The sequence below is a fragment of the Rutidosis leptorrhynchoides genome, chromosome 7, assembly GCF_046630445.1.
Source record: "Rutidosis leptorrhynchoides isolate AG116_Rl617_1_P2 chromosome 7, CSIRO_AGI_Rlap_v1, whole genome shotgun sequence".
Lineage (NCBI taxonomy): Eukaryota > Viridiplantae > Streptophyta > Magnoliopsida > Asterales > Asteraceae > Rutidosis > Rutidosis leptorrhynchoides.
Window position 1 is genome coordinate 75,264,340 of NC_092339.1, and position 23,216 is coordinate 75,287,555.

The 23,216-nt window shown below is 34.1% G+C and overlaps 1 protein-coding gene across 3 annotated transcripts; it reads left to right on the plus strand.

The window, feature by feature from the left end:
- Positions 1-13,095: 13,095 nt before the first annotated feature.
- LOC139856876 (pre-mRNA-processing protein 40A-like) lies at positions 13,096-21,721 on the plus strand. Of its 3 annotated transcripts, none has more exons than XM_071845586.1 (27): positions 13,096-13,162; positions 14,729-14,780; positions 14,875-14,940; positions 15,037-15,336; positions 15,435-15,572; positions 15,660-15,736; positions 15,866-15,935; positions 16,068-16,120; positions 16,202-16,259; positions 16,338-16,567; positions 16,652-16,709; positions 17,091-17,180; positions 17,260-17,328; positions 17,405-17,482; positions 17,570-17,691; positions 17,809-17,914; positions 18,011-18,091; positions 18,175-18,267; positions 18,353-18,406; positions 19,500-19,616; positions 19,733-19,831; positions 19,935-20,075; positions 20,220-20,327; positions 20,648-20,712; positions 20,821-20,917; positions 21,068-21,235; positions 21,506-21,721. In XM_071845586.1, the coding sequence occupies exons 2-27, from the start codon at positions 14,748-14,750 to the stop codon at positions 21,623-21,625; spliced, it is 2,691 nt and encodes an 896-aa protein (XP_071701687.1). In that variant the 5' UTR covers positions 13,096-13,162; positions 14,729-14,747; the 3' UTR covers positions 21,626-21,721. The 3 variants fall into 3 exon arrangements, with proteins under 3 accessions (XP_071701687.1, XP_071701689.1, XP_071701686.1); XM_071845588.1 differs by having other exon boundaries at positions 13,096-13,152; XM_071845585.1 differs by lacking the exon at positions 13,096-13,162 and adding an exon at positions 14,472-14,552.
- The last annotated feature ends 1,495 nt before the right edge of the window (positions 21,722-23,216 follow it).

The window sequence follows — 23,216 nt, forward strand, 5'->3', positions numbered from 1 at the left end:
GTATGAATACATATTAAAACACTACATGTATATACATTTTAACTGAGTCGTTAAGTCATCGTTAGTCGTTACATGTAAATGTTGTTTTGAAACCTTTAGGTTAACGATCTTGTTGAATGTTGTTAACCCATTGTTTATTATAAAAAATGAGATGTTAAATTGTTATATTATCATGATATTATGATATATAATATATCTTAGTATGATATATATACAGTTAAATGTCGTTACAACGATAATCGTTACATATATGTCTCGTTTCGAAATCATTAAGTTAGTAGTCTTATTTTTACATATGTATTTCATTGTTAATACACTTAATAATATATTTACTTATCATTTAACATAATTAACCAAGTGTATCAATGTCTTAATATGATTCATATGTACCTAGTAAGACGTTGTTGTAACGATAATTGTTATATATATCGTTTTCGAGTTTCTTAAATTAATAGTCTCATTTTTATGTATATAACTCATTGTAAAAAACCTATTGAGATACATACTTATAATAAAATCATGTTAACTATATATATAACCATGTATATGTCATCGTATAGTTTTTACAAGTTTTAACGTTCGTGAATCACCGGTCAACTTGGGTGGTCAATTGTCTATTTGAAACCTATTTCAATTAATCAAGTCTTAACAAGTTTGATTGCTTAACATGTTGGAAACATTTAATCATGTAAATATCAATCTCAATTAATATATATAAACATGGAAAAGTTCGGGTCACTACAGCAGATTTACATCCGAATTTGAGATTTGATAGATATTGGGTAGACTATCCAAAATATCAAAAGAACCTGCACAACCTTGTTCCTAATAATGTTGAGGTACCCAGAGTTATAGATTGGGCACCATTAGAGGTAGTGGAATTGGCCGAGCCAATCAGGGAATTACTTACTCAAAGGTATGGTAATTCTACTTTTAGTGATTGGGTACATTTATTCAACATGCGTAGACCTGTATACAGAGAATGGTGTATAGAGTTATTGTGTACTATTGAAATAAATGATCGGGTAGATACTTTAACCGATCGTAGTTTTATTATATTTTTATTAGGAGGGGAGATGCGCCATATGTCCTTACTAGACATGGCTCGGGCTTTAGGTATATATACGCCCGAGGAGCTAGCATCTTATGATTGCCAGAGGTTAATAGTTTATGGTAGGAGGGTGGATGAGAATTTTGATACAAATGACGTATGGAGTATGATGACTAGCCATCGCCGATTCCAGGGGGATTATACTCTTATCTTGATATTGATAGAGCTGAATTAAGAGTAATCCATAGGTTTTTAGCCAATTCGATTACACAACGAGTTAAGAATAAGGAAAAGGTAAATGAACAGGATTTGTTTTACCACATGTGTATTCGAGACCCACATAGCGCTGTAAGTATACCTTTTTGTGTGGGTTATTATTTATTGACTATGGTTAGGGGTATGAGGCATGGTAGCATAATAGGAGGTGGTATATTTATTACTTTGATTGCTGAATATCTCGGTGTGGATAGAAGTCGGGGGGGATTATTAATGGCAGAACCAGAACCCCGCGATAGAATAGATTTGCATGTTTATCATGGTGCTAAGGTCTTAAAGAAACGAAACAACGCGGCAGCACGTTATGATGGCAGGCATCCACAAGTTGAGAGAGATCAACAGCAAGGTCAACTGGGAGGGGGTAATCTAATGACGGAAATGCAAATTTTTATGGCTCGACACGAGTATGAAATGGCTAGACAAAAATCATTTCAAGATTAACAGTATCATCAAAGCCAAATCATAAGTCATTGTACACACGTAGGTAGAGACTACATTCCTACCGTTATGCCCGAATTTGCTCCTTGGACTATAGAGAGCCGACCACCATATCCTACATATGACCCGGCCCAAGCATTTTACAGCATCTATGGATACGCTTGGGACCCATACTGGAACCATCCTCCTTATCCGTAATTTTCTTATTTTATATTTTTGTTTATTTTATTGTAATGTTACTAATTCTTAATTTTCTTATTTCTTATTTCTTATTTTATTATTATAATAGCTTTTATAATTTTCTAACTTTATTAGATTTTAATATTTTTGAATGTGGTGTGAAAACCCAACTTCAAAAATATGTATATATGTGTTTGTAGTTTATCTCATGTACAAAACAGGGTAAAACAGCGCATTTTCAAAGACTGGCATTAAGTTCAGCAAAAGCTATTAATTTTGACAACAAAACGAAAAAAAAATGTGATGTACCAACAGACGGAATGAACAAATGATGTGCACCATTTATCATTCAGCAAACAAACGCCAATATGTTTGGAAACTTTGGTAAAATTTAATCATTTTTCTACGCTAATCACCCTCAATAATTTAAATTGTTACTGATTTCTTGCAAATGAGGGCATTGCAAGATCTTAAGTGTGGGAAGGGGTTAAATTCTTTCGGATTTTTAAAATTTTTAACTTTACCATTAAAAATACTAGTAACGTAGTAGTTGTATTAGAATCTAGTGCTCTCTGATAACAAAGAACAGCCCTAGTCTTATATACTGACTACCCACTTCTAGTAAAAATTTTCAAAATTTTCAATTAAATGAACTCAAAATCATGTTTATACATATTTATGAACTATAAAACTAGGTGTTAACACCGAAATTATTGTTACCTCGGAAAGGACATAAATTGAGAAACAAACCAAAATGTTACAATTCATTTAAAATGGAATAGAGGACAATAAAAAGGCAAATAAAAGAAAATAAAAGCCAAGTGTGGGAAAATTTACCAAGTTATCTTAAACATATGTCACATATTTCTGTAACAAATAATTGAAGATACTTTTGCTTTGGACTAAACTAAACAGTTTTACCCGATTTACTGTAAGAAAGATGGATCTACACGATGAATCAATTCCATCACTTAAAGGAAGTAAAGTCTTCCGAAAAAGAAATGCACTTCTTGATTTAGGTCATGAAGTTGTCGTCCAGACCAGCTGTAGGTTGATGAAAAATCTAGAAAACTCATCTCTAAAATCAGCAGGAAATCCACGGACCTCAGCATCAAACAGGGTCTCCAAGTGGTCAGACTTATCCTAACCATGAGAGGATCTGTCTTGTAAAATGGGGAGGACGCCGTGCAAATTAGCTGGATAAGACTAATGAATCAGATCCCCAGAAAGGATAATCTCCTTAAAGATCAAAAATCAGCTTTTAAGCCTGATATTACTCAATCCTAGAGGTTGACCTTAAAGATTAAGAATTACAAACTCATGGAATTTGATGATATCTAAACTCGAGCTTGAACGAGAAATTATTTTGATCAAAATTACAAACCGATTTGTTTTCTGAAAATCCATTTTCAATGCGTTCATTACCATTGAACGTAAAATCCTAGGAATTCACCTGGAATTCATTAGGTCACCTGAACCAAATCGGGTGTCAACCGTAAGAACGGTGATTGCATAGCATGGTCAAAGACAGGACCTTGTGTCAGACCGGAAAATTATAAGGGTGAGCTTTACTATTGCTCCTACCAAGGATAGTAATTGCATCCGATATGTTATAGACCATAATTAAAAGCATGTCAGGGGACATTGCCTTAACATTTGCTTGTTCAACGCTTTCCTTTACAAACGGACGGTAGTTTACCGAAAGGTAATATACGGAGCAAGTATACTGGACATGTTGCTTTCCCAATACAAGGTTAGCAAGTGGGTGACACAAAACCGCAAGTTTTGAGCTAAAAATTTCAAATCTGAAATCCACCAAACCCACAAAAAGAATTTGCAAACACCGGTGAAGGGTTATTCTGGAAAACTTATCTAGGGTAAAAACTAGATTAAATTTTCAAAAAGTTCAAATGTTTTCATAAAGATCCAATTTCCTTAAAGGATCTAAATTTTATAGTCATGTGGGGACTGTAAACCACATCGTTACTACCATTGTTTATACCGCCGTATAGAAATCACTGATGTACAAAGTGTGAAGAATAAAGAAGTGATTCTAGTATGTTTTTATTCAAGACTATATTGCTTGAGGACAAGCAACGCTCAAGTGTGGGAATATTTGATAATGCTAAAAATGAACATATATTTCATAGCATTATCCCTCAAGAAAGACAAGCTTTTAGTTGCAGTTGTCCTATTTACAAGGAATATTTGTTTAAATATTAAAAGGTGAAGACAAAAGATAGATTCGACGAATTGAAGACGCAAACGACCAAAAAGCTAAAAAGTACAAAGTACAAGCAAAGAGGTTCAAATTATTGATGAGAAATGTCTCAAAATTACAAGAATACAAGACGCAAAACGCAAAGTACAAGATATTAAATTATACGAAAGGACGTTCGAAAATCCGGAACCGGGACCAGAGTCAACTCTCAACGCTCGACGCAACGGACTAAAAATTACAAGTCAACTATGCACATGAATATAATATAATTATAATTAATTCTTAAAATTAATATATATATTATATTATATTATAAAACCGTCGGCAAGCTAGGAGCCAAGCTTGTGTGAGCTGGAATCTACAGCTCCGCACTCGCGGAGCTTATAAAGGCAAAAACCTCCGCACTCGCGGAGGTCAAATAGTATTACGTGGGCCTATAAAAGGCCGAGCATTCGGCCGAAATTTACACATCTCTTTCTCATTCATCATACGTAAAATATATATATATATATTTATATTTTAATTTTAATTTTAATTTTAAATCCTAATAATAAGGGTATGTTAGCGAATGTTGTAAGGGTGTAAGTCGAAATTCTGTCCGTGTAACGCTACGCTATTTTTAATCATTGTAAGTTATGTTCAACCTTTTTACATTAATGTCTCGTAGCTAAGTTATTATTATGCTTATTTAATACCGAAGTAATCATGATGTTGGGCTAATTACTAAAATTGGGTAATTGGGCTTTGTACCATAATTGGGGTTTGGACAAAAGAACGACACTTGTGGAAATTAGACTATGGGCTATTAATGGGCTTTATATTTATTTAACTAAATGATAGTTTGTTAATTTTAATATAAAGATTTACAATTGGACGTACTATAAATAACCATATACACTCGATCGGACACGATGGGCGGAATATTTATAAGTACGAATAATCGTTCATTTAACCGGACACGGGAATGGATTAATAGTTAATAGATTTATTAAAACAAGGGTGAAATTATGTACAAGGACACTTGGCGTAATTGTTAACAAAGTATTAAAACCTTGGGTTACACGCAGTCGATATCCTGGTGTAATTATTAAACAAAGTATTAAAACCTTGTTACAGTTTAAGTCCCCAATTAGTTGGAATATTTGACTTCGGGTATAAGGATAATTTGACGAGGACACTCGCACTTTATATTTATGACTAATGGACTGTTATGGACAAAAACCAGACGAACATATTAAATAATCCAGGACAAAGAACAATTAACTCATGGGAATAAACTAAAATCAACACGTCAAACATCATGATTACGGAAGTTTAAATAAGCATAATTTCTTTATTTTCATATTTAATTGCACTTCTAATTATCGCACTTTTATTTATTGTCATTGTATTTAATTGCACTTTTAATTATCGCACTTTTTAATTATCGCAATTTTATTTCATCGCACTTTTATTTATTGCAATTTCATTATCGTTATTTACTTTACGCTTTAAATTAAGTCTTTTATTTATTTAATATTTTACATTAGGTTTTAACTGCGACTAAAGTTTTAAAATCGACAAACCGGTCATTAAACGGTAAAAACCCCCTTTTATAATAATAATATTACTTATATATATTTGTATTTTTATAAATTAAAACTAATATAGCGTTAAGCTTTGTTTAAAAGATTTCCCTGTGGAACGAACCGGACTTACTAAAAACTACACTACGATTAGGTACACTGCCTATAAGTGTTATAGCAAGGTTTAGGTATATCCATTCTATAAATAAATAAATATCTTGTGTAAAATTGTATCGTATTTAATAGTTTTTCCTAGTAAAAATAAAGCTATTTCATATACACCTCGCATAACATCAGGTATGTTAGCGAATGTTGTAAGGGTGTAAGTCGAAATTCTGTCCTTGTAACGCTACGCTATTTTTAATCACTGTAAGTTATGGTTAATGTTATTTTTAATTTAATGTCTCGTAGCTAAGTTATTATTATGCTTATTTAATGCCGAAGTAATCGTGATGTTGGGCTAAATACTAAAATTGGGTAATTGGGCTTTGTACCATAATTGGGGTTTGGACAAAAGAACGACACTTGTGGAAATTAGACTATGGGCTATTAATGAGCTTTATATTTGCTTAATTAAATGATAGCTTGTTAATTTAATATAAAGATTTACAATTGGACGTACCTATAAATAACCATATACACTCGATCGGACACGATGGGCGGGATATTTATATGTACGAATAATCGTTCATTTAACCGAACACGGGAATGGATTAATAGTTAATAGACTTATTAAAACAGGGGTGAAATTATGAACAATGACACTTGGCGTAATTGTTAACAAAGTATTAAAACCTTGGGTTACACGCAGTCGATATCCTGGTGTAATTATTAAACAAAGTATTAAGACCTTGTTACAGTTTAAGTTCCTAATTAGTTGGAATATTTGACTTCGGGTATAAGGATAAATTGACAAGGACACTCGCACTTTATATTTATGACTGATGGACTGTTATGGACAAAAACCAGACGGACAGATTGAATAATCCAGGATAAAGGACAATTAATCCATGGGAATAAACTAAAATCAACACGTCAAACATCATGATTATGGAAGTTTAAATAAGCATAATTCCTTTATTTCATATTTAATTGCACTTTTAATTATTGCACTTTTATTTATTGTCATTGTATTTAATTGCACTTTTAATTATCATACTTTTTGATTATCGCAATTTTATTTTATCGCACTTTTATTTATCGCAACTTCATTATTGTTATTTACTTTACGCTTTAAATTAAGTTATATTTATTTTTTTTTATATTTTACATTAGGTTTTAACTGCGACTAAAGTTTTAAAATCGACAAACCGGTCATTAAACGGTAAAAACCCCCTTTTATAATAATAATACTACTTATATATATTTTTGTATTTTTACAATTATAAGTTAAAAATATAGCGTTAAGCTTGTTTAAAAGATCCATGTGGAACGAACCGGACTTACTAAAAACTACACTACTGTACGATTAGGTACACTGCCTATAAGTGTTGTAGCAAGGTTTAGGTATATCCATTCTATAAATAAATAAATATCTTGTGTAAAATTGTATAGTATTTAATAGTATTTTCTTGTAAAAATTATAACTATTTTATATACACCTCTACGCACATCAATCTACGCTCCGGATATCATCAGCTGAGAGTGAAGGAAGAAGATGTTCCTAAAACCGCGTTCAGAACCCGTTACGGTCACTATGAGTTTCTAGTCATGCCTTTTGGATTGACTAATGCTCCAGCAGTATTCATGGATCTAATGAATCGCATATGTAGACCGTATTTAGACAAATTTGTCATTGTTTTTATCGACGACATATTGATTTACTCGAAGAACAAGGAAGAACATGAGCAACACTTAAGACTGGTACTAGAGATACTCAAGAAAGAAGAATTGTACGCAAAATTTTCAAAGTGTGATTTCTGGTTACAAGAAGTACAGTTTTTGGGCCATGTTGTCAGTAAACATGGAATTAAAGTTGACCCTGCCAAGATCGAAGCCATTAGTAAATGGGAAACACCGAAGACTCCAACACAAGTCCGCCAATTCTTAGGTCTTGCTGGTTACTACCGGAGATTCATTCAAGATTTCTCTAAAATCGCCAAACCCTTAACTGCATTGACTCAAAAGGGAAAGAAGTACGATTGGTCCACGGAATAAGAATCCTCATTCCAGTTATTAAAGAAGAAGTTAACGTCTGCACTCATTTTGTCATTACCGGAAGGAAATGATGATTTCGTGATCTATTGCGACGCTTCGCGCCAAGGTTTAGGATGTGTATTAATGCAACGCACAAAATTTATCGCATATGCCTCACGGCAACTAAAAATTCATGAAAAGAACTATACGACGCATGATTTAAAACTTGGAGCAGTAGTTTTTGCACTTAAAATATGGAGACACTATCTATATGGCACCAAGTGTACAGTGTACACTGACCATAAGAGTCTTCAGCATATTTTTGATCAAAAACAACTCAATATGAGGCAACGTAGCTGGGTAGAGTTGTTAAGCGATTACGATTGTGAAATCCGTTACCACCCCGGAAAGGCTAATGTTGTAGCTGATGCCCTATGTCGGAAAGAAAGAGTAAAACCTCTTAGGGTCCGAGCTTTGAATATTACAATTCGTACTGATCTCACAAATAAAATTCAAGCAGCACGGTTAGAGGCCTTAAAAGAATAAAATGAAAAAGGCGAAATGAGCAAAGGGTTAGAAAAACAACTTGAAGTAAAAGCCGATGGAACCCTGTATTTTGCTGGTAGGATATGGGTACCAAAACATGGTAACCTAAGGCAACTAGTACTGGATGAAGCACACAAAACGAGGTACTCAATTCATCCAGGAAACGGGAAAATGTACCACAATCTCAAGAAGTTCTATTGGTGGCCTAATATGAAGACAGAAATTGCTACTTATGTTAGCAAATGTTTGACGTGTGCAAAGGTCAAAGCTGAGCACCAAAATTCGTCAGGATTACTGCAACAACCAGAAATTCGGCAGTGTAAATGGGAAAGAATAACCATGGATTTCATTACGAAATTGCCAAGGACTACAAGTAGTCATGATACTATTTGGGTGATAGTTGATCGTCTAACTAAATCAGCTCACTTCCTACCAATAAAGGAGACAGACAGTATGGAGAGATTAGCACGCCTATATTTGAAGGAAGTAGTTTCCAGGCATGGTGTACCTATCTCCATCATATCTGATCGCGACACCCGATTCACATCACGTTTCTGGCAGTCATTACAAAAAGCATTGGGAACTCGATTAGATATGAGCATCGCTTATCACCCACAGACAGATGGTCAAAGTGAAAGAACTATACAAACATTAGAAGACATGTTACGGGCATGTGTGATTGACTTTGGAACCGGTTGGGATCGACACTTACCGTTGGCAGAATTTTCATACAATAACAGCTATCATACGAGCATCAACGCAGCGCCATTTGAAGCATTTTACGGTAGAAAGTGCAGACCTCCTATCTATTGGAGTGAAGTAGGAGAAAGACAACTTACTGGACCAGAAATTATTCATGAAACCACCGAAAAAATCATTCAAATACAACAACGATTGAAAACGGCCATGAGTTGCCAAAAGAGTTATGCTGATGTAAGAAGAAAACCGCTAGAATTTCAAGTGGGCGACAAAGTCATGTTGAAAGTGTCACCCTGGAAAGGTGTTGTGAGATTCGGTAAACGAGGAAAGTTGAGTCCTAGGTACGTAGGACCCTTTGAAATCACCGAAAGAATTGGAGCAGTTGCTTATCGATTAAAGCTACCGCAAGAACTTAGTAGTGTTCATGACACATTTCACGTGTCAAATTTAAAGAAATATTTAGCTGAAGAGGATGTCGTAATTCCTCTTGACGAAATGCGAATCAATGATAAATTCCATTTTATCGAAGAACCTGTTGAAATCATGGACCATGAGGTCAAACAATTAAAACAAAGCAAAATACCGATAGTTAGGGTTCGTTGGAACGCTAGACGAGGACCTGAGTTTACTTGGGAACGTGAGGATCAAATGAAGCAAAAGTATCCACATTTGTTCACTGATATCGCTCATAAAACAGGTACTACTCAAAATTTCGGGACGAAATTTTCTTTAACGGGGAGGTACTATGATGACCCGAAAATTTTTGCCTTATTTAAACTAATTCTCTATACGATTTATTATTTTAACACATTAAACAAAGTCTGTTAGATTGAGTCTCAAAATTTTAGAACTGTTTCATATATTCAATTACCTTTGACTACTCTCGACGATTCATGAACAATTATATGTATGTATATATATATGTACAAGTAAAAACGACTTTCCTACAGTAAAACACTATTTGCTACAGTAAAAATACTATTTGCTACAGTAAACACTATTTGCTACAGTAAACACTATTTGCTACAGTACACTATTTGATGTCGACGAACTAGCAAACAAAAACGGATAAGCCGGCCATGCGATCGCATGGCAAAAACACTGAAAACTCATGCGATCGCATGAGCTACAGTAAATGGAAAAGTATTATAAGTACACCAGTTTGCTCGACGAGTTAATTCACCTTATTTCTCTTAATATTTATATTATAATTATAATTTTAAATTTAAGTTTAATAATAATAAGGTATATACGAGGGTATTTTTAATTCGGGTTTCAAACCGTTTTAAGCTAAGGAAATATTGGGTATTGTTCGGGGTATTGTTCTTGAATCCAAGGTCAACCATACAGTAGTCTACCATCATTACGTCTACGCAATTTGCCTACAATATTGAGTCTCAATATTGAACCGTGAGTTATAGTCTCCCTTTTTAAATACTTTAAATATTTTTGGGCTGAGAATACATGCAATTTATTTTTAAACTCAATAAGACACAAGTACATACTAAATTCTACACTGAGTTAAACCGAAAATCCCTTAGCTTTGGTAACTAGTAGCTGCCAGTACATAGGATATGGACTGGTGGGCGCGAATAATTGTATATGGATCCATAGGGCTTGACATCCCCGTCCGAGCTAGAGCGCTAGCCTTTTAACGGACGTATGTTATTTGAGTTTAAGACACGTTGGTTTGCGTATATTAAAACGAATGGGGTAATTATCACGATAGCGTTAAGTTTAGTTACCAGGGTGCTCTGTTACGTAGAATCTATTGATAAACTTTTGATGAAATCTTGTGGTCTATCTTTATATATATTTATGACTTGAGCAATTAAACCTATAACTCACCAACATTCGTGTTGACCTTTTTAGCATGTTTTATTCTCAGGTCCTTAGACTGCTTCCGCTGTGATGTGCTTGTTGCCTGCATGGAGTCTCTCATGCTTTGTATAAAGTTTATTGCATTCTAAATAAAACTGCATTGTGTAATAAATAATTGAACTGTGATGTCAACCTGTAAATTAAAGACTTATGTATTTTGGGGTTTTGCTTATACCTAAGCACTCGCCCACATGTTTATAACTTTCTATGTTTAGAAAGTCACTTATTTTAATGAATGCAATATTTTATCAAAACGTATCATATAGAGGTCAAAACCTCACTGTGGAATCAATGATTAACGTGCCGCGTCAATAGCGATTTTGACGGGTCGTTACATATTCAAATATAATTTCCTTTCTTGCACAAAATTACATGGCCATTAGCAAACTTAAGATATAATATATTAAAGGATCCACTATTGTTATCCACCCATTTGATCAGTTATAATGGATATATTACCATACATTGATTTGATTTGACAGTTCTCCAAATCCTCTAAATAAGGATATTTGACAGCTAGTTCACCAAATCCTCTATGGAACATATACATAATTAAATATTATAGTCTCAAAGATCATCACATTTATTTATCATAAAATATGTTTCTCCACTAGCAAATAGAAACAAGTCATTTAAATAACATCATATAAGTTATTTATTCATGCAATTGAGCAATATGTTCTATCACATTAAATTCTTCAACAACGGTTATAAGCAATAATATAACACTAATTTATAAATCAAATAGTGGATCTAAAACAAATAAAAATTGATCGAAAACAGTTGTTGTTTATATTGCAAAGATTAACAACTAACACATGAGCACATGATAAATTAATTTTGATCATATAACGGGAGCAAATTAGAGGCATACTGATGTTAAATTTGTTCACAAATATGTCGTGACAGAGTTCAGTAAGTTTACATGATAAGATAAATCTACAAATTATTTATTTAATCACAACATATAAACGTATAAAAATAGGTTATACCATTCAGTTCACAATTTATTTTTCTTTCAAAAATAATTGGCTAACATACGAGTACCATGATAAATAAACTCATGTTTATAACAAGATATTATATAATATATTCATTAGTAATCCTCTAAAGGCAATTTTCATTTAGATTGCACTATACAACAGCGAAACACATAGGCTCATATTTATTAGAACATATACAAAATCTCAGTTTCGTAGAACTCGATTCTATTTAAGTTTGTTAGTAATAGTTGCATATACGAAACTAAAAACATATTGATTACACAAACATAATATTCATATAATGATCATGTAATCATAAATCGAAAAGATAGAACGATCTAACCGAATTGAAGGTTGAACTGGGCTTGTGTTTGACACAATTCCCTTAAACAGATTCTGCGTCTGTTCCCAGGGTACACCGGTCCGAAGCAGCGTACTGACGGACTTGAACAATTGCCTTGATTATTGACTTGTACTTGCTTAGATAAACCTTGATTATACGGAGCACTTCGTGCTGATAACGTGTTATAATTCAGTAGGCTTATAACTACCTTTAGTGGTTTGATTTGTTATAATTCAGTAGGCTTATAACTACCTTTAGTGGTTTGATTCTTGATTAAGAATACTAATAATGAAGTGTAAGAACAAAGATGATAATGGAGAGAAACAAAGAAACACTTTGTAAGTGTGGGAAATGGTACAATGAATGAGCTTTCTTTAATCTCTATTTATACAAAAATAAGAAGGTGTTATGTGCAGTAGAAAATTAAAAAGTCTTCACAGTATTTTAGTCTCACTTGTGCTGATTGATATTATCAAATCCACCGTTCACCTTTAGTGGTCTGATTGACTATCCATATTTCTATTATTATTATCATAACAAATTATCAATTAATGGTTAATAATTATTAAATTAATGGATAAATTAATTAATTGATAAAATTGAGTTTAAATGAAAACATAAATATAAATTAAATAAAAATATAAAAATAAAATTACATAAGGGCAAAACAAAGAGAGACCAGAGTCCAGACCCCAATTTACCCCTTTTCTTCGCTTCTTTCCAAACACAAACAAAACCTCTTCCTGGTACCTGCTACTGTTTGCTGCTGCTGCTGCTGCTGCTGCTGCTGCTGCTGTTGCATTCCCGTTTCTTTCGCATGCTCCAACTTATACGTAATTACTGGTTCGATCGGTTTCTTTATATCTAAAACCCTAGTTATCAGGTTCAATCAAACACATTCATTGATTTAACGTTTATATATCTTCTCTAAAATCAAGATCATTAATATTTCAATCATCCATGTATTGATTAATGTTGTTTGCAACTAATTTCATATTAATTTTATTTTCCTGAATTATACTCTATCTGTTTAAAATTTATACAATCGTTGTTGATCAGGAATTATTGGGGGAAATATTTCATTTTTTTTGTAATTTAAAATCTTCTGCATTGAAATTGGTAGGGAAGTGTATGTGATGTATTTTCAGCTGTAATTACACCTTGTGTATATTTGTATCTATCTATATATAATTACAAATTTTACAAATTTGATTTGTTGGAAAATGAAATTTTTTCTGATAATGATGAAAAGGAATTTTGTTAGGGTTTTGAAGATTGTATGGTTCCTTAAACTTTAATTGCTGTATACACAAATTGAAGATGTTTTAATACTTGGCGTTGAAGCATTATTTCTAACTGCTAATTATTCTTAACAACAATACCTAAAATGAATGATATAGATAAACATTAGTTTTTTGGCTATGTTGTCTTAGAATGTTGCGGACTTGTGGTTATCGTAGGTGGTTTGGATAGGAATCGGTTAAGACCATTTCTAACCCTGCCTGTGAGCAGATTGTGTATTGGTGAAAAAGTGGGTTTTTGATTGTGACTGTATTTGACCTTCGTTAACCCAATAGGTCAAGTTTTTCTGTCAAATATTTGTAGGGTGATGATTGGAAATTGGGTGGGAAAAAAATAAATAAATAACAGTTTTCGTCAAAAAGTCAAAATGCCACCAAGGCTGACGCTCCATTTCTGACGCTCGGTTAGTTATGGTCTGATAGCTAACACCATATGCTACCGAGGCATTGCCTGAGTGGTATAAGCTCTAGGTTGGATCCGAGTCCTAGTTGGCGCAGGTTCGAATCCAGGGGGAGGTTTTCTCAAAGATTCCGTTGTGGTGAATAAAGGTGTATGCCCTAAGCCACTCGGTTTAATCCAAAGCACACCGGGTACCCAATGCGGCGATGGCGTGTGAAGAGTTTCTTCCTAACGCGTGTGTGGGTGACCAATGAGAGCATTCGATGTCGAAATAGCTGTTAAAAGAAACACCATATGCTCATTATTCTGATATGAAACGATTTTGGCGCCTCTTTCCATACTAGGTCGCACTAAATTTGTCATTTTTTGTTAAATACAGCTTTATCCGAGATCAACGTCCTTCTAAAAAAGTGGCTTTTTCCTAAAATACAGATTTATTCGAGATCAATGTGTTTATGTATATAAGAAAGTGTCTATTTAAGAAAGTGCTCTTATACAGAAACAACACCGGCATTACAATAGATAATACTCCGTATGTATTTTTAATCTGCCACATGCTTGCCTATATAACTATCTTAGTATTTTTTTATTTTTTTTTTCAATATAACATCTAATGTTTTATATTTCTATTTATTGTTCTATAATATATAATTATATATTGCTATAATTTTGTTACTACCAGTGACATTCTGTTACATCACATATCAGAGATCCTCTATTTGCTTGGATGGCCAATAATTCTCAGTATCCTGGCATACAGGTAGTTTATAGTTAATACAGTTTATATATTTTTCTCATGTTATATCTTGCTTATCGTTTATTAATTTTTCACTCGTTGTATCTCAATACAACAGCCGCCTCGTCCTCCTGTTACTCCCATGGGACCACCTCTAAACGCGTATCCGTCAGTGCCAATGCAAGTAAGTTTTTTTCTTCTCATATTTAATTTAATTAATCATTTCATTATAATTATATTGAGTCAGAAGCAGTTGATCAAATAATCTAAATTAATGTAGTTCCGCGCAGCGGGTCCACCCCGACCACCGCCACCATATATGCCTATCGTATCTCCACAGTTTATACCTGTCGGAAGGCCAAATATGGTGTCTCAGCCAACGCAACATCTTCATCATATACCTGTAGTACCAACACCTCCTCCACCGACACCTGGCCAACAAGCTTTTTCAGTGCTTGACGGTCAATCAAGCAGGCCAATAGTGTCTGTATCACCACAGGCCCAACACGCGGTTCCAACAGCTAACGGTTACGTGACTGGTCAGACTGGCCCACGGGTCGCCCTTCCTATCACATACAGTGTAAGATTACCACATGTAAACTGTACTTTTTCTAATTCAATTGTGCGGTTGAATTTGTTTATTTATTTTATTCCTTGTTTATTTATTTTCTTTTGCAGGTATCCACACCTGCAACCGCACAAGTACATTTAAATGCCGAAGCGAGTAGCCAGTACCAAACAACATCATTGATTAATTTGCCTAGTTTTACTTTAGGTGGACCCATGGTTACACATGTGGTGCAGCCTAATGAACAGGTATCATGCAGTTCTTTAATAAGTTACTATCTTATGCATAATGCATATGGTATGTTTGACGTCACTCATGCGATGTTTATATATTAGGTAACAGATGATGTTACCAAAGCTGTCGAAAAGCCTCCATCTGATTGGATTGAACACACTTCTCACAAAGGAAAAAGGCACATTTTTTTTATATGAGCTATTAATGTTTAGTGTTTTTGTACATGACAAATACTTATCTTATAGCCTTCTTGATTTGAATATAAAGTTACGGTTTTACTATGTCTAAATAACTTTTGTTGTTTCAGATATTATCACAACAAAAAGACGAAGCTGTCTAGCTGGGAGAAGCCTCTTGAATTAATGAGCCCGATTGAGGTTTGGTTAAATGAAGTTTTATATAAGTACTTTATATCTATTGTACTTTTTGATTATTGATGGTCAGTTTTGTTGGATCTCGTATGAAATTATTACATGTTTAACTTTCTATATAATGTCCAATACGAACAGAGGGCTGACGCATCTACAAACTGGAAGGAATACCCTGCTCCTAATGGAAGAAAGTGTGTAATTTTGGAGGTTTTTTTGGTTTTTTTTTATTTAACCTTTATAAATCCCGCGCTTACCGAATTTTATTTTGGTAGGTACTACTATAACAGGGTTACTAAACAATCAAAATGGAGGATACCTGATGAACTCAAGGTCTTTTTTATATTCAACAATTCACTACATCCAAATTTATTTTGACTATTCACTGATTCGATGTATGAACGTGTATAGCTGGCTCGTGAACAAATGAAAACTGAAGAACAGAAGTCAACTAAAGATTCTGTTAACGAGGCCTCGGTTCTATCAGTAACTCCTGGTGTAGATAATTCATCTTCGCGGGCCCATGAGCCTGTGTCTAGCCCAGTTTCAGTGGCCCATTCTATTGCAGCTGAAGAAACAATAACTGCTGCTGAAGAAATAGCAATACCTGCAACACTGCCCAATTCTGCTGAACTACCACTGTATAACATTCTTTCATGGTTCACTTTTTTGTGACTGTATTTTACCCTGCACGTTAAACAGTAACTAAATTTTGTAAAATGTAGGAGTAACACTGAGGATGTGTCAGCAAAAGATGCTATATTTGCTGCTGGTACCATCGAGGTAAGTCGATTTCTTGGTTACTTTCTAAAGGATTTAAATTAAGAGTATTTGGTCTGGTATAGAGGTGGCAAAACAGGTGGGTTGGGTAAATGGGTCACAATGGGTGAATTTTGTGGGCATGAAAACAGTTCAAGTAGGATTAGGATAACCCCCGTTGACTTTTTAGAAGTAATTATATCATTTTCTTCAAATAACACTGATTAGGACATCGTAATCACATGAATGCGTGTCAACTAGTTTAACCCATTCGACTAATTTGACCCATTTAGTGTGCAGCCACTTTATGTATTTGACCCAATATCGAAACCAAGCATCTTGAATTGTTCCATGTTGAGATTTTTCTTTGAAATTGCAATCTTTAATCCAATCTGTGATTTGTAGAAATCCAATACTGGCATTGTAACAGACGATGGTGCTGAAGTCATTGCTATAGAAGAAACAGCAGTTGATCAGGAAACTGAAAACAAACAGGCACTTGCTTATTCTTATAGCCATATTCTTTTACATATAACTCATACGTGTTATTTATATGTTTAATTTGATATTTTAGGATGCTAAAACTGAATTCATGGCTCTTCTGGAAAGTGCAAATGTCGCCTCTGACTGGACATGGGATCAGGTATTTGCAGACTGTTTTCGAATCCGCAGATTAACCATTCAGATATTGACATCTGTCGTTTTTTTTTTTTTACTAGACTATGAGAATAATCGTTAATGACCCGAGATATGGTAATCTCAGACCACTAGGGGAACGGAAACAAGCCTTTATCGAGGTAACCGTTACCTGAATGTTTGCTAGTTGTACACTTGTACTTGGTACAAAATGTCTAATACCTCTGCAATTCGATTCGATGTTTTAGTTTGTAGGTCAAAAGAAAAAACAGGAAGCTGAAGAAAGACGAAATAAACAGAAAAGGGCACGTGAAGAGTTTAAGAAAATGCTCGAGGATTCAAAAGAGATCACATCCTCAACTAAGTGGAGGTTTGTTTATAAATCTGAAAACTTTTTTAATTAATTTAGTTATCTCCATGTACTTAATAAATAATAAAAAGTATATTTAAATGGTGTTCTTCGTCACTTTCAATTGGACTTGTGTAGCAAAGCAATTGCACTAATTGAAGATGATGACCGCTTTAAAGCTATTGAGCGATCGAAAGACCGCGAGGACATATTCAACGATCATGTTTCAGAACTTGAGAAAAAGGTCAGTCAATTTAATATTGTAATTTTACTGGTCTTTTAAGGTTTTTTATTCAACGTTACTGTGTCCTTGCCGTTAATTTGGCGGATTTATCGTCAGGAACGTTCGAAGGCTTTAGAGGAGTACAAGAAAAACAAAAAAGATTACATTGAATTTTTGAGATCTTGTGACTTCCTTACGGTACCCGCTCCATCGTATTTTAAGAAAATAGTTTTGTATTAATGTTTTAATCGTTTTACCAATTATGTCACAATTATATTCAGGCAAGCAGTCAGTGGCGGAAAGTGCAAGATCGTTTAGAAGCCGATGAAAGTTGCACGCGCCTTGAAAAAATCGACCGCTTAGAAATTTTCCAAGTACTTGTGATTAAATTAATCTTTTAGTTTTCCGAATGGAAATTATGTAATTAATGTTGATTAATAAAGAAGCTTTATGTCATAGGAATATATACGTGATTTAGAGAAAGAGGAAGAAGAACAAAGGAAACTACGGATGGTATGTCAAATATACAAATTAAGTTAATGGTCCTCAAGGTTGTAAAATTCAAGAGTCGGGGACGAGTCGTTCCGGACCTTGGAGGAACGAGTCGGTCGAGTCAGGGACGAGTTGGGAATGAGTTGGGCGTTGACCAACGTTGACTTTTAGTAATAACTAGTCCGGGACCGGCCCGCGCGATGCAGCGGGGGCTTTCGGCTTGTGTATTCATATTTAACGTAGCGTTGTGTATTTACAGAGGGGAAAACGGCCCATGTCTTAAGCGCCGTTTTAGATCTCGTTATCTTAAACGTTTTTTAAAAAGTGTCCGTTTCGAACGTAGTTAGTTTCGTTTTGTTCATAAATTTTTTTCGAGTGTAACGGTGGTGTCGGAAAAATTTAGCTTGCGACGAACAGAAAGATACAGGCTGTCGTTGTGTTAAGCGTTTTTTTAAAAGTCTCCGTTTCGCGTATAGTTAGTCCCGTTGGGTTCGTGAGACCTTTTCGAGTTGAACGGTGGTCTCGGAAAAATTTAACTCGCACCGAGCGAGGAGATAGGGCCCGTTAAAAATTCGGGTGGAGTTAGTTTCTTTTATTTTAATAAAATTATATAATTACGCTTTTTACCCACGAAAAAGTGTAAAATCGAAGGGTCGTTGTGTAAAGTAAGTGGAAGTTGAGGGACCGGGTATAGTGTGAATGCAAATGCAAAACTACATTCTAAAACAACTAAAACTACACATTCTATCATGAAACTAAAACTACACATTCTATCATGACTTGTAGTATACAAGGGTTAATTAAATTAAACATTTATATTACACATAAAAATATATCAAACATAAAACATAAATACTTATAGATATAGGTCGCAAAATCTGATTTTAAAAATTATATTGCTTTTTACTTAACTTTGACTTTGACCGACTTTGACTGACTTAGACTGACTTACACCGACTCAGCCTGACTTTGACCGAGTTTTTAGCGTTGTCCGTTATTTAAGGCATTTTTGGCTGAGTCGAGACAGTCTAGTCCCCAAATTGACACGTCGGCCGACTTTTACAACAGTGATGGTCCTCAATTATTCCGTTTTTTATGTACTTAATCTATACAGGAAGAGATAAGAAAAACCGAACGCAAAAACCGTGACGAGTTTCGCAAGTTGATGGACGAACACGTTGCTTCTGGTATGCTTACTTCCAAAAGCCAGTGGCGTGATTATGGCACTAAGGTGGGTGTTTTTATTTATTTATTTATATATTTATTTATTTATATTTATATATTTATTTACCCGGATTTCGAAATAGAACCACTTAACACGATTGTTTTTTTTCTTTTGGTCTTCAGGTGAAAGATTTACCTGCGTATTTAGCCGTATCATCGAACACGTCTGGTGCCATCCCAAAAGAACTGTTCGAAGATGTAATCGAGGAGCTAGAGAAACAGGTCAGTTCAACGTAGAAAATGTATCATTAGCTTGTTTTGTGCACGTAAAACTTTTGAACAATTCGCTGATACTTGTTATTATGGGTTTTGTTGTACATGATAGTTTGTTGAGGACCGGGATCAAATAAAAGAAGCGGTGAAGATGAAAAAGGTTTCGATATTATCTACATGGACTGTTGAAGACTTTAAGAATGCAATTGCTGAAGATATTAGTTCACCTGCGGTTTCAGATATTAACTTAAAGGTATGCTATTTAAAATTTTCCCAATATAATTAAATTAAATTTAAACATCATTTCATTTCTGTTTATAAACAATGGCACAATTTGTTTCAAGTGTTGTCTGACTCTCGATATGTGAAATCTGAAACACGTACTATTTTGTTACAGATTGTATTTGACGAGTTACTAGAGAAAGTTCGAGAGAGGGATGAGAAGGAAGCCAAAAGGCGTAAACATATTGGAGACGACTTCTACACGGCTTTGACTACTTCTAAGGTTTGACTCATCAATATTAAGTTTACATAATAATCTAATATAAAAACATAAGGTTTTTTATTTTTATTTTTTTATTTTTTTTTTATTTATTGTTTTTTTCCCCCCCAGAATGGACATATGGGCATATGGCTCTTGTCTTTATACCTTTACTTTTCCCTATATTTTTCTTTGACTTTGACATTTTCTCAAAATAATGATTTGATCCAATTGTGTTACAAGGGTTATAAAAACCTTGTTTATGGTCCTTTGATGCTGGAATACACTTTTTTTTTTTTTTTTTTTTTTTTTTTTTAATTCAAGTAAGCATCCTGTTGTTGCAGGATATTACTTCATCTTCACGGTGGGAGGATTTTAAGCCCATTTTTGAAGAAAGAGTACAAAGCTGGTACCTTTTTTGATGTTCCGATACTTTTGATTCTACACATCAAGATTACATTTCTGGATATTTTGTTATAATCTGTTTTTATCTTTATTGGTTGTTATTATTATGAAGGTTTACTATTGAAGAAAGCTTCTTTAAGGAGATTTTTGACACATACATAACTGAATTAAAGAAAGCAAGAGAAGAGCGGAAGCACAGGGAGGATAGGGTAAGAAAAGTACAATTTGATAGATTATCTCGCCACCTTTTCCACGTTTTAGCACACCAAAATAGTTAGTCTATATCTATATTGGATATAAGTTAACTCTATTAATATCATGTAAATATAAATTGTGAATCACATAAGATATTTGTTCAGGCAAAAGATAGAGATAGAAATAGGAGAAGTGAAAAATCAAGAAGGGGTAAAGATAAAAGTAAGAAAGATAAGGAAAAGAAGCATCGAAAGCGTCATTTGGATGATACGAGTTTGGATGAGGCCCGAGATTCTCATAGACATAGCGCTGAACACAAAAAGACAAAACAGGTTATTTTCTTTTCATCTTTTATGGTAATATGGTAATGGTAATGGTAATGGTAATTAGAGGTAGCAATATGAGCCATTATGCTATTTCTAATTCTATGATCCAAATGGGTCGAATTCTTGACTTCTAATTGATCCAAATGGGTCGAATTTTAACTTCTAATCATGTGTTGTTTTTTAACCCTTGTTGTATACCAGTAATATATGTATTTTGTGCTGTATCAGTTTGTTAAAAAGTAATGATGCTATTTTTTTTTTTTTTTTTTGATGTAGTTGGAGCAACAGTCATCTATGTCGGTGGAATATGATAACAGACACAAAAGATACAAGAGAGATCATAGACGTGGCGACTATGATGATCAGAAAGAAGCTGAGGATGGTGAATTTTGGTAGTTATTTAACCGCTTTCATCTGTTGTAGATAGTAATAACTTCTATATAATCCTTGTCATTGCTGATTTTGTTGATTATATATCTCTCAACTTACCTACCTACCTATAACTACATGAATTTTGACCAAAGATTTAACTTTTATATAAACTTGGTTTTATGGATCAGTACTAGATGAATCTTTTCCCAGAAACTGAAAGCAGAAAAAAGAAAAAAAAAAAAAAAAAAAAAAAAAACAGTAACAACTTTATGTGATGTTCTAGGACGAAGTAGCACTAGAATTTTTATTTATTGGAAAATCAAATCTTTTCGAGGGGTGGTTAATTTAGTCGAGCTTAATTAAGGTTCTAGGACGAAGTAGTGCAGCACTAGAGTTTTTATTTATAGGCTGATCAAATCTTTTAGATGTCTGGCACTTAAGTTAGACGCATCAAAATCACTTATAAATGCGGAGACAGCCTTGTTTGGAAGGTTATGTTTCTCCGGTTTCACGTAATCTTTATAAAGATGTGCTAGTTGGTTCCGTAGCTAGTGTTGGGTTTGTTTAGGACCAAGACTTGGTTGAAGTGAATGTTGAAACAAGTGATTTAATTAGGGATTCTTGCAAGGGATCATCCTCGGACCTCGGTTTTGTAAGTGTTGAATCCGGCGTTTTTAGTGCTTTAGATTCTTGTAATGTTGTAAATGAATTGGCGAATTTTGATAACATTGCAAAGAAGTTGGATAGAAGTATTGGCAAAAGACCTATGGATTCGTCCAAGTCAAAGAAGCCAAGAAACCAAAGAATAGCTCAAGGAGCAGAGATAAGATGAAACAGTTCGCTGAATTTGCGAATGATATTTGATCTCGCCTTTTGTTTGATGGTTAGCCTTTGGTTCAGTTTGTCTTCCTGACGGTTGATGGATTTCTTCGCGTCTAGTATCTAGGTTTGGTGCACTCATTGAATTGTTTTTTAGCTTGGTTGTTACTTTGCTCCTTGGTTGGTTGTTCGATCGTATGTTTTTCCCGTTTGTAGTTGTGAGCTCGTTTCTAGATTTCTAGGTTTTTGAGCTTGGTTGTTACTTTGCTCCTTGCTCGGATGTTTTTCGAGTATTTCAATTGTATTTTGAGGCTTCATTTCTTTGAAGAAGTATTCATACTAGTTATTAGGTCTTTGTTATTTACCAAAAAAAAGTAAAAAAATCATGATTACTTTTGTTTTGGCGAAAAAACGAATACTATATAACAAATTTTTTTCTTGAAAAAAGAAAAAGAACAACAAGAAACAAAAAGCAAACGCGGACACGACTTGACAGCAGTAAACTAAACCTATCAGCACAATCCGAAATACAGCTAATTAAACTCGAGCTTTGCACAATCCGAAATATAGCTAGTTAAACTCGAGCTTTGCCGAGAATCAACAAACAACACGGCTTACAAACTACAAACTTGGAAATAAACAAAAAGAGAACAATCTAACAATGAAGACAAATACTAACAAACATAGTCAAACCCAATTGTCGGTGTAGTTGATGTCTACGTCATTGTCCGCACAAGTCTTGAAAGAGAAAGTCGAACCATTCTGGTACCGTCATCGGTGACAGAGCCCCGATGGA